The sequence below is a fragment of the Bubalus bubalis genome, chromosome 11 (genome assembly GCF_019923935.1).
Source record: "Bubalus bubalis isolate 160015118507 breed Murrah chromosome 11, NDDB_SH_1, whole genome shotgun sequence".
NCBI classification, from domain to species: domain Eukaryota; kingdom Metazoa; phylum Chordata; class Mammalia; order Artiodactyla; family Bovidae; genus Bubalus; species Bubalus bubalis.
Genome location: NC_059167.1, coordinates 415077 through 427590, shown reverse-complemented (window position 1 = coordinate 427590; position 12514 = coordinate 415077). Strand labels below are relative to the sequence as shown.

General features: G+C 38.2%; 1 protein-coding gene across 3 annotated transcripts in view; it reads left to right on the top strand.

Annotated features, from left to right (window-relative positions):
- Positions 1–8701, top strand: part of GOLM2 (golgi membrane protein 2) — an 85902-nt gene extending 77201 nt beyond the window's left edge. For 2 of the 3 annotated variants that reach the window (XM_006075885.4, XM_006075884.4), the window contains one exon: positions 6603–8701. In XM_006075885.4, the coding sequence (XP_006075947.1) occupies positions 6603–6673 (71 nt within the window). In that variant the 3' untranslated portion in view covers positions 6674–8701. Of the gene's footprint in view, positions 1–59; positions 1834–6602 lie in introns of those variants that run through there. The other variant, XM_044924606.2, reaches the window with a different exon arrangement.
- The last annotated feature ends 3813 nt before the right edge of the window (positions 8702–12514 follow it).

Below are 12514 nucleotides of genomic sequence, written 5' to 3'. Positions count from 1 at the left end.
ATACTCCAAGAAGATAATTCTTTTCCAATTTCTCATCTGAAAACATTTCATCATTCTAGGTACAGATTTTGACCAGACAGCCACAAAGGGAATGCTCTCTTCCACACTGAAGATAAGATTATTTCACTAATGATTCAGCAGAGGAAGTCTGTTTTTAAATTTTTTCTGAGAGGTTTAAAGTTTATCCTTAACAGTTTGTGAAGATTTGTCTGTTTTATGTTTAATACACAGATTCAACATATTTTCCCTGTTAACTGTGTTCCTTCTGAGTTTTTAACTTAGTGAAAGTCCAGAACCCACTTGTGTGCATGCACCCTACCCGTGCATGCGTATCAGAGTATGTTGCTTTATTGCAAGTTCTTAGGCCTGCTTTCTGCCTGCTTATCATTTAGTAGTATTTCTGGAGCTTTTTCTCTTTATAAAAATTATGAACTTAATGTGTGATGTATTCAATTTTATAATACATTGCATGAAGTATTTTTCAATGTAACCTGTCTTGATTTCTTTCTTAACTCTTTTTAAAGTAATTAAATTTTATTTCGGTTCCTGACAAGAATTATCTCTGTAAAACTCAAGAAAATATAGTTGTCCTAGAATGTTACATTTTTAATAGAAAAAGGGGAACTAGTGACTCTGACTTCCACCTAGGCATTATTTTGATAGTACATTCTAGTGTTAGAAGAATGGTTATTGGGAATAGAAAGAGATTTATAGTTATATAAGGATATATTAATGAGAACTTCTCAAACACTTTTTGGTATCATTGAGAAAATTGTACTCATCCGTTTTTCTAGTCTCATCCATTTTTCATGAATCTTACCATTTCTTTCTCATTGCTTTTGTAATTTGTTTGGATTATATTTATTTGCAATTATTATAATGTTGTTTTAAGGCTTTCTCATGCATGTATATCATAATCACTAATTAGACTGTAAGCTCTTGGAGGGCAGGAATTTTGATTTATTTTTCCTTCTATTTTGTTTGCATCATTTTCTACCTTCATTTTCACCCCCCTCCCCAGATAGCCCTTAGCACCCATAGGAGCCGTGGTAAATCTCGTTAGCTGATCGTTTTGCGCCTGTCCCATCGAGCTTTATTCTTACAACTGTGACTAGGTTAATAACCCATTAACCTCTGGTCTTATAATCTTGCTTGGTTTAAGCTTTAAACATTCTCTATTTTTCTTTCATAGAAGCTTCTGTCATCTCATTGGGTAATTCTGACGTTTTTATTAGTGCAATTTATTTCAATGATAATTGAAAAGCATCTCTTACATTTTGGCTGCCGGAGGTTGATGGCTCTTTGCTGCTGATGGCTGCAGGACTCTCGTTTGCCACTTTGCTGCCTTTTGTGCGCACTGCGTTTGTCTCCAGTGCCTCCCCGCTCTCCTCCCTCCCACCGCTGCTCCTCACACCGCTTCCACGTTAGCTCCCGGGCCCTCGTGCCACCCCTGCCTTTCCCTTCACCAGAAAATCAGTCCACTGATTCTAGTGCACACGAGGAAACGACCTAAGGTGATATCCGCAGTTAAGTAGGGAGGGGATGGTTATGTTTCAGGGGCTTCCTCATCTGCACGTGAATCTTACTTGAGCAGGGGGTTGCCATTTGGCTTTTTTTACCCCGTTTTGAGGTTCACTAGATGAGAGCCGCAGCAGCATAGGGCAGCTTCCCAGGGACCCTTTACCACAGGGACAGAGAGATGCAGGACATCTGCTCCAGCAAACAGAGGGAGAAGTTTGTGTGAACTGACTAAAGAAGAATATACTGGAAACCCAGATAATTTAAAATATGTTTCAGAGATTCTTGAGATATAGTATTAACTGTCTAAAACGTGGGGAGGGAAAATTATGGTTCTTCTCTGGCTTATCAACAATATGCACTTCAAATGATTATTATTACAGTAGTTAGAATAATTTATTCATAGAGTCTATGTAGAAACAATAGTTGGGTTCCCAGGTTAGGTTGCACGTGAAGCCAAAGCAGGCAGTAGACTGGGAAAAAAACGATTAGCCGCAGGACTAGGAGACAGGCTGTGTGTTGCTTTTCAGGTCTTTTGTACTCTCTCGGCCACCATTTCTTCATCCGCAATGTAAGGGTGTTGAACTAAAATAAACAGGTGGTCCTTCTCAGTTCTAAAATGTTGTGGTCACATTCACGGTGGAATCACTATATACAAGTGTTAGAGACAAATGTGTTTCGTATTTCAGCATGCCTAAAACAACATCTTTCCCCAAACCCTGGAACGAAAGTGGAAACTGTGCGGCCACCAAAACTCTGCAGGCAGAGATGTCACAAATTGAAGCTTGCACTTGATTTTTTTTTGACTTCATGGAAGTTTATTTCTAGAAGTAGGTGTTCCAGAGCAGATGTGGTGCTCCTCAATGTTAAAGTTCCTGATTCCTTCCATCTGCCACTTCTTCTTTTTTTTTTTTTTTTTTTGATTAGCTTTATTTATTTATTTTTACTTTATAATATTGTATTGGTTTTGCCATACATCAACATGAATCCGCCATGGGTGTACACGTGTTCCCCATCCTAAACCCCCCCTCCCACCTCCCTCCCCGTACCATCCCTCTGGGTCATCCCAGTGCACCAGCCCGGAGCATCCTGTATCATGCATCAAACCCGGACTGGCGATTCATTTCATATATGATATTATACATGTTTCAATGCCATTCTCCCAAATCATCCCACCCTCTCCCTCTCCCACAGAGTCCATAGGGGTCTGCTCTATTCTCCACAGGATTAGGAGCAGGGTTTTTTTGTTTTGTTTTTCCTCAAGCTGTTGTTGGGTCCCTTGTATTAGAGATTCTACCTGTGGGACTGAGGTTCTAGCTTCAGCTAAGGACACCGACTTTGGTCTCTGAAATTCTTAATTATGAAATGCAGGCTTTGACAGCATCTCTAGCTCAGCTGGTAAAGAATTATCCTGCAGTGCAGGAGACCTGGGTTTGATCCCTGGATTGGGAAGATTCCCTGGAGAAGGGATAGGCTACCCACGCCAGTATTCTTGGGCTTCCCTTGTGGCTCAACTGGTAAAGAATCCGCCTGCAGTGCAGGAGACCTGGGTTCGATCCCTTGGTTGGAAAGACCCCTGGAGAAGGGAACGGCTACCCACTCCAGTATTCTGGCCTGGAGAATTCCATGGACTGTATAGTCCATGGGGGTCGCAAAGAGTCGGACACGACTGAACGGCCTTCACGTTCACTAAGTCCAGATTTCTCACTGATGCCTGTTTATGCACGTTGGTCATTTGGGTCAGTCCTGCCTGCAGTGTTTCCTGCAGAATTAAGTGCAGCCTGTTTTTCCTGTATTTACAGTCCTGGTTTGATTTTTAATTCCTGGTTTCCTGAAGCATCCTGACTGAGAGAAATATTTTTTAATTTACATTGCTATAAACATTTTTTCCCAATGAAACAACACTGAAAAAGTTAACTAAAAGATGAAATCTGGAAACACTACACATCTGATGGATGTATCTTTTTTTTTTAAGTCATTTTTTATTATAATAAGGATATGGATGTTTACAAATTCCCTGTACTCTTATCTTTAACCCTATAGAAGCTCCATGTTTGCCAAATAGAATATGGAGTGCATATCACTGAGTATAATCCATGGAGGGGAGTCTAGCATAGGGCCCAAATCCCTGGATTCTGGAGCCAGACTTCTTCTGAATCGCAGCTCCACCACTTACTAGCTGTGTGACCTTGTGAATTACCTATACTTCTGTGCCTCAATCCTCAACTGTAAAACAGGGATAAATATAGTTACATAACTCAACAATTGTTATGTGGATTATATGATTTAAATATTTATTCAGCACTTAGAATAGGATCTTTCATACTGTAAGTACTATATAAGTGTTTGTTGAATAAAATAATTAAAAAAAAATAAAGCAATTACAGAATTTTTTCCCCTGGTTTGCATGCTTTACAGGATAATTGCCCTTTGGCCTGTGCATTAACCTGTACATTTTAATGGAGCCTCACTGCCTACTTCCCCAAGGCATTCTTGCTTGGTAGAGCTTGCTTTTTGGAGGTGGTCCTTTCTTGACTCAAGAGCGAGTTTAGAAATTATTTGATAAATTATAAATATCTTTATATTTAATAATCATTTTATGTTGCTGAGTTATTTACAGATTTTGCTGCTTTATAAAATGAAATAAAATATTAGACCATATAATTATATGTAGTGGCTGTTCTCCTATATCAGATTTGGTTAGGTAATTTCGTTGTATTTATAGATAAATGCAAAGAAGTTGTTGGTAGAACTTGAATTCTGGTTAGAACAGCTACACTGGGAGTGGACTCTAGTTCATGTAGATGATAGCGCGGTGTAAGAAAAAGGCAAGCAGAAGTACTATGAAAAGCAGTGTGAAGACACCATATTAAAATTTGCTGTAAAGCATAAATTGGTAAAACCAACAGATTCCTCCTTAAGTTTACACAGGACTTTCAGAAGTAAAGACTGCCTTCCTATCCATTAATATACTTTGAAGTAGGAAAAATAGTTGTTATCCCTATTCTACCAAGAAGGTAATTAGAAGTCTAAAGAGGTTTAGGAACAAGATCAAGTTTGTTAAATGCCTCAGCCAGGACTAGAATTCAGTTTTTCTATTCCCATAACTTTGCTCTTGTTTTCTCTTTACAATTATTTATTTTAAAGTCTCAAAGGTAATCTCATTTTTCCTTGTCACAATTTTCCTGTTAATTTGCTAGAAATTCTCCTTTATAGAGTAGCTTTTCCCACTGCTCTGTGGTGATTGTCTTCGTCTAGTTACTAAAGTCCTGAAAGATGTGTTTATAGCCACATAGCGAGTTCCCATAACATGGATCCTAAGGAGAGCTTTCCATAGAGGTGCCTGTGATTATTTCCCTTTCAAAACCAAGATAATTTCTTAAAGTACAAAGAGTTCTTTAATAAGAGTGATTAGTATATTTTTAAAATACAAATGTGACTATGGATATAATTTCAGCCTTTGCAAATAACAGATTTGGGGTTATCATTTCTATTGAATTACAGTATTAAAAATATGAGATCAATTTACACTTCTAAAAGAGAATTTCTATAAATTTAACCGGAAAGTTATTGAAGGGTGAGAGAAAGTTGGTTTGTTTGGCATTGTTAATGACTAACTGTAAAGAAGAAATAAGAACATGTCATTATGGAAAGTTAATACATAGTACATACACTACTTGGGGAGCAGGAAATGGCACCCCACTCCAGTATTCTTGCCTGGAGAATCCCATGGACAGAGGCGCCTGGGGGGCTGCAGTGCATGGGGTCGCAGAGCGGGACACGACCGAGCAGTCACTGCTTGGTACACTACTTGGCACATTACATGCACAGCACCTACGCCACAGGGCATCCTTCCGGAGCAAAACGTCGCCACACACGATGCTGGAGAAGCTGAGAGGAGAGGGACTATCAAACCGCAAAGAACAGAGTGGAGACAGCTACAGTGTACATATGAATTTGGAATCCAACATATAACCTTCTTTAAATTTGTATTTCCCAGTTATGATAGTAATACTTTCAGTCTGTCAAAAACTAACCTATTGGGTAATTGTAACTGAACCAAAAGGTAATGAAAGTTATTTTTAAGGCTGTGGAGGAGCCAAAAGATGTCATTAAAAACCATGTACTAAAAAATATAGAGCCTCTTAAGCTCTAATTAAAATACTAATTTTAATACTCTGAGCAGTCTTATTTCAAAACCTGAAGATAGAAATAACTGTAAAACTAGAAGGAAGAATTGTTATTGCTAGTTAAGCTGAGAGTAGTGACGTGATAGGTGATAGCCAAGGACCTAGAAAAACCTGACAATAGCCAAATAAGTCAAACTCTGAAGCACTATATGAAGTCGTTTAATATAGCTACTAAAAGTGACTTTGAGGATGTTAGTGTCTAGTGATATTGTATAATAGTTTTTTCTCTCTTTTTTGGTCAAGAAAAGTTTTTTTTTAGTTAATATACTCCATTTTGCAAGTTGCTGGTAAGCTATTTGCAGAAGAGCAAAGAAATTCACTAAAATATTAAATATGGGGGTTATGAGTAACTTTAATTTTCCTTTTATTTTCTAATTTTTACATGATGGTTATGGATTAATTGTATTATTAGAAAAAATGTTTGTTTTTTAAAGGTATGAAAATGTATAAAGAACAATTTCCATCAAAGCGTTAAAGGACTGACTTCCATCTACATAGGAATAATACATCCATATAGAAGGATCAACTCCTCAGTGCTTACGGGACCCTACAGCTTTGCTCACTGTCTAGCTCTGCTTCTTTCTTTCATCCTCTTTCTTCTTTCCCCATCTTTCTTTCTTCCTTTCTCTCTGTCCCCTTCCCCTCTTTTCCCTTCCTTTCTTCCCGTCCTTTGCTTTTTTCTTCTCTATCATCAAAAGATTTGTTAAAATTAAGTGATCTTCTAAGACAGTTACAGACTTTTCACTCATTAACCAAGCATCTTAAGAAACAGAACACTATTTCCAGGTGTAAGATAAGGAGTAAGCTGAAGGGAAAAAAAAGATATTATTTGATTGGATTTTTGCAAGTGATTTTAAAAATAATATTCTTGATACCTGATTATTTTCCTTATAGACGATGAAGAACGAGAACTTCAAATGGATCCTGCAGACTATGGAAAGCAACGTTTCAACGATGCCCTTTAAGCCGTGAAGGAAAACTTCAGATAACCTAAAGTGCTGTAAAATGGAATCATTTCTACTTTGTCAATTTTGACTTTTGTTGTAAAGATCAGTTGTATCAGTTGTAAAGATACAGTGAGATAGATTTAAGGAAAAATTTAAATGAAAGAATGTACCCATGTACATATGTGAACTTTTCATATTGTATTATTAAAGCAGAGACTTCTGGGGTTATGTTACAGTTGAGCCAAAAACAAAGTAAGAAAAACTTTAATCTTTGCATTTAAAGCAAACTAATGTATATTTTACATTTTATTGAGCCTAATTCTTTCCACAAATAGACAAACAGGAAAAATGGTTGTACAGTTTATATGTTGCACATAGCAGAACCACAGTGAGAACGATTATTCAGCTGAAAAACTTTTTATACACGAATACATTCTTGTTAGCCCAACAGGTGTTCTGTTCTGTCCACTCTTTACTCACGCTGTTCAAGGAGTTATACCTAGAATAGTTTCATAAAAGAGAGGGACACCTGAAGCCAAACCCTGGGCAGCAACGTGCAAAATCAGCCCTCCTGTTCCTACTCCACGTGAGTGCCAGTGCGTGTGGTGGACAAGCTCTCAGCTGAGGCCTGATGTGAGCGGAGAAAACCTGCAAAGACGCAACAGTATTTATGAGCTATACTTACCTTACTTCATGAAATTGTGAAATGCATGATTGATGATCTATTTTCTATTTTTATTTTTTCACATAATATCAATACTGTTTAACTATAACTGTTACTGGCTAAAATTTTTATATTTTCAGAGTTAAAGTTGGTGAAGATATTAATGATTTAAATGCCAGATTCCGAAAGAGGCTAAATCAACCTTGAAAGGAATTTTCAGTCAGTATTTCAAAGCTTCTCTGGTAGTTTTAGTGACCTTATTTGACTAGACTTTTTCAGAAGTATTAAATAAGCAGTTTTAACAGGTTTTTATTAATGCACAGATAAACAGAAGTACAGTGAGGTCTACAGCCGTTTTATTAAAATAGCTGAAAAGTTTGTAATGAAGATGAAGAATCTTTCTATCTACTTAATATGTTAGTTAAGAGCCCATAAACCTCATATTTGCTAGACTTAAAAATTATTTTAAATGCATTTGTCTTTTTTGACACCCTTCAGTAGAATATGTAAGCTAGCTAATCCTTATTTTCTGATTGAAAGCACTTTTAAATCTTATCCCCCACCCCCTAAATAAAAGGTTTTGATCATGAGAATTTAAACTTAACTGTTTTTCAGAAGGGCTACTGTTAATTGCACGTGAATGTGAGATGCTTTTCTTTTACCCCCTATAACTCAGGTTCTAGTCAAAATCCAAACTTACAGAGGTTAAAAAAAAAAGGTTGTTCACTTATTGGAGGTGTAAAAATTATTAGATCTCTGTTTAAAATTATTTAGCAACCAAGAAAAGATGTAGTGATTTACTAAAATTGTTTTTTCTACCCTATCAAAGTAAGTAATTCATGCTTTTGCTGTGAGTAGAGTCAGGCCTATAATGATAGTTTACAGCATTTTTTAAAATGGAATTAAAGGGAAGTGATGTGTACCTTTTGGAAGCTAGGGTGGGAAGATGAATCTGAAACATATTCCTAGTAACACTTTATATTTAAACACTGTAAAACCTTCACAAATGAAAACCGTGAACCTTCCTGCCTTAGCTCCTTTGTCATAGAAACAGTCACTTGGTCGTATGGTGGCTGTTACTCACACAGCAAAGCGTCTTCAATCAGCAGTCTAGACGTTTTATAAACTGAGAAATATTGGATCAATTGATAATATTTCTGACTGTATTAACATTTTAGTGCTATAAAATACTATGTGAATCTCTTAAAATTCTGACATTCTACAGTCTGTATTAGACATCCTGGTTTTATAATGTTTTACTTCTGCCTTACAGTTTATGTTTTTTAAATGTATTTTTGCCCTGAATTCAGTGTTAATTTGATGGAAACTCTGCTTTTAAAATCATCACTTACTGGGTTCTAATAAATTAAAAATTAAACTTGTTTTCCTATTTTTCTGATTCTTATTCATATACAACACATTAATTCCATTATAAATTAAACAAAAAGTTCCAAGGCCTATAAAGTTCCAGATAATCAGATTTTCATGTAACTGAAACAGTGTAGTTGTGAGGCTAGAGTCTCATGAGCAAGGATAATAGAAATGAGGCTAAAAGTAGTATAGAAGGGGTAAGATAGGGAGAACCGCATAAGTTCGGGTTATTTGCTGCTGCTGCTGCTGCTGCTAAGTCGCTTCGGTCGTGTCCGGCTCTATGCGACCCCAGAGACGGCAGCCCACCAGGCTCCCTCATCCCTGGGATTCTCTAGGCAAGAACACTGGAGTGGGTTGCCATTTCCTTCTCCAATGCATGAAAGTGGAAAGTGAAAGTGAAGTCGCCCAGTCGTGTCCGACTCTTAGTGACCCCGTGGACTGCAGCCTTCCAGGCTTCTCCATCCATGGGATTTTCCAGGCAAGAGTACTGGAGTGGGGGTGCCATTGCCTTCTCCGGGGTTATTTGCTACTGTCCCAATAAAGAGAAAATGCAGATATAAAATATACATGAAAAAAATGGTTCCAGAGAAAATGTGAATATGACTGCAAAGTCATTTCTCAAACATATCTCTTTATTTAAAAGTCTTAAGATTATATGCTTTTTTGACTTCTCATTTGTATCATCTTATAATGAAATTTGCTAGAATATGAGAGTAGAGAATTAAAAAAAAAAAAACAACCCAACATATTTATGAGGCAGTCACTTCCCACAATGGCTGACCTTGGAAACGTCTCTCACATATTTTACCATATGCTCCAATAAGACAATGTGACATGAATTCATTTTCAGAGTTTAGGTTATTGAGTCCTAACATCACATGTGGGCCATTAACATTCAATTCTAATTGGACTACATCTAACTGCTTTTAAAAGATACCCCTCACTAAGGGTTCTAGATGAAAATTAAACCAACTATCCCAGAAAAAAAGACGGGGCTGGAGGGGGGAAATGCATACAGGGTAAACGCCTCCTGGACTTGAGGACAACAGAACGGGGACTCGGATGCTGGCCGCTCTGCTTGTCCACTCTCATTGCTGCTGCTCTCCACTTGCTCGTCATTCTCTCAGGCCAGCTCCACCCCAAAGCTCCAGCCAAGGTTTCCAGCAGGCCAGGGTTTCTTAGTTCTGCCCCCTGAGAGACGCTGCTCCTCCTTCCTTAGATCCACAGCAAAAACTCTGAGGGAAGGCCGACTTCTGCTTCTGGCTATGATTTAGTAACTTACCTAGCCCTCCTGGATTAGTAGCAACTATAAAATTGGACAAGATATTGATACATTAAGCACCTGTTTTCAGGTAGCACAAAACTGAAACTTCTCAGAGAGGAGAAACTTGAGCAGCTGAGCCCCACAGTCACCCTGCTCCCTGAGGTGTAAAGAGGCTGGAGTGCAAGCCAAGGTGGAGATCACGTGGGGAGCAGCTGAGATGCTGGAATCTGTGGGGTGGGGCGTCAGAGAAGGAAGCTATTTAGAGAGGTGGCCTCAGAAATCCATAAAGGGGTCCCCACAAGTCCATGCCTGAGGACAGGGTATATAACCACAGCAAGACCACCGGATACTGAACCGAACAGCAGTTGCGACAGCGATGAGAACGGAACAGAGATCCCCAGGTCAAGCAGTGCTGGCAGAAAAACAGTGCTGAGGGACCCTGGGGGTCGGGGCCTCCGAAGGTGGAACGCTCCTTAACAACAGTGTAGCAGCTAAAACACTAGAAAGACTGTACTTCAGGAGTATGAAGACCATACCCCGGAGTAAAACCTACTGCAGACGGCCCTAACATGCTCTGACTCGACTGGCAGGGGAGTCAGAGTGTGGAGACCTGAGTCCTCCTTGCTTTCCACAGATATGAACTAATGAAGCATAAAGCCAAGCCTACACTAGTTTAAGGTGACCACCCAGGAACTGAAGTACTGGCTAGAGTAAGAATCATCAATTTTCAGGAGATAACAGAATTCAGAATCTCTACAAGAGATACACAGTACTCAGTATTCAATTTAAAAAATTACTGTATATACAAAGACAAAAGAAATTGTGATCCATAGTTAGAAAAATTGAGATGGCCTCTTTTACTGTTGTTATATTGTTATTTGCTAATGCAGGTGTTAAAAATATGTTCAAAGATTAAATGAAAATATGAGTGAACAGGGAATCTTAGCACAGAAACAAAAGCTATAAAAACCTAATGATAGAGCCTATTACAGAGTGAAGTCGGAAAGGGAAAAACTATTGTATATTAACGCATATATATGGAATCTAGAAAGATGGCACTGATGAACCTATCTGCAGGGCAGCGTTGGAGACGGCAGACAGAGACCAGACTTGTGGACACAGGGCAAGAAGGAGAGGGTGGGATGAACGCAGTGAGTATCATGGAAACATGCGCATTACCATATGTAATATTAGAGAGCCAGTGGAGACTTGCTCTGTGATACGGAGTTCAGCCTGGTACTCCGTGACAACCTAGAAGGGTGGAGTGGGCTGGGAGGTGGGACAGAGGCTCAGGAAGGAGGCAACAGTGTATTATACCCGTGGTGATTCATGTGGGCAGAAGCCAACACAATAATGTAAAGCGATTATCCTCAAATTAAAAATAAATACGTTTAAATAAACACCTAATGAGAATTCTAGAATTGCAAAGTGCAATAACTGAAATGAAAAATCACTGGATAGGTTAAATAGCAGATCGGAGGTGGCAGCAGAATGAACTTGAAGACATACAAATGTAGTTTTCTGTATTTGGAAATGGAGGGCTGAAATGCTGAGACCCTGAAATGTGAATTTGGAATTCATTCTTCAAATGTTTATTAAGTCCTCAAGATGCTGTCCACCCCACTCCTTAACACATAAGCCTAAAGAATCCATCATGAAAGAACACGGATCGTTCTTTCAACTCCTTCCTGAGTAGAGAACTGTTTTGAGTACTAGGGATACAACAGCGATAGCTGGTGCCTTCGTGGAACTTGCATGGCAGAGGAATAACTATTTTCTATACTCAGTGATAAATGCTATGAGAAAAATTAGATCTGAATAAATAAATGTTGATGGAAGAGTGCTATTTCAAATAGGATAACCAGGGAGGGCCTTTCTGAAGATGCAGTGTGAGAACAAGCCCTGTGAATATCCTGTGCAACACTATTTAATAGAAATATAATGCAAGCTACCTGTGTAACTTAAAGATTTTCTAGTAGCCTCCTTTAAAAAATTGAGGGAATTCCCTGGCAGTGGTTAGGACTCCATGCCTTCACTGCCAAGGGCCCAGGTTTGATCCCTGGTCAGGAAACTTAAGATCCCACAAGCTGCATGGAGCTGTCAAAAAAAAAAAAAAAAGTGAAACTCTGATATTTAACCAATATGTCAAAAATATTACCATTTCAACATGTAATCAGTAGAGAATGTTGAGATGTTTTATATTCTTTTGTACTAAATCTGAAATCTAGTGTATATTTTAAACTCACAGTACATCTTGTTTTGGACACTAAATTGTCACTGGAAATATTTGATTGGTATTTAGAGTTTATAAAACTTAGAGTTGAATGAGTGTATCTATGTATTCATGCCCAAGCATACTTACAGTAGACTTTACTTTTTAGGGAACTTTCAGGTCAATAGCAAAATTGAATACAACATAGCAGAGACCCAATATACCCTATTCCTACACACATACATAGACACACACACACAGTTTTCCTCACCATCAACACCCTGAACCAGTGTAGAATTGTTGCAATTGATAAACCAACACTGACACATAATTATTAACTAAAGTCCT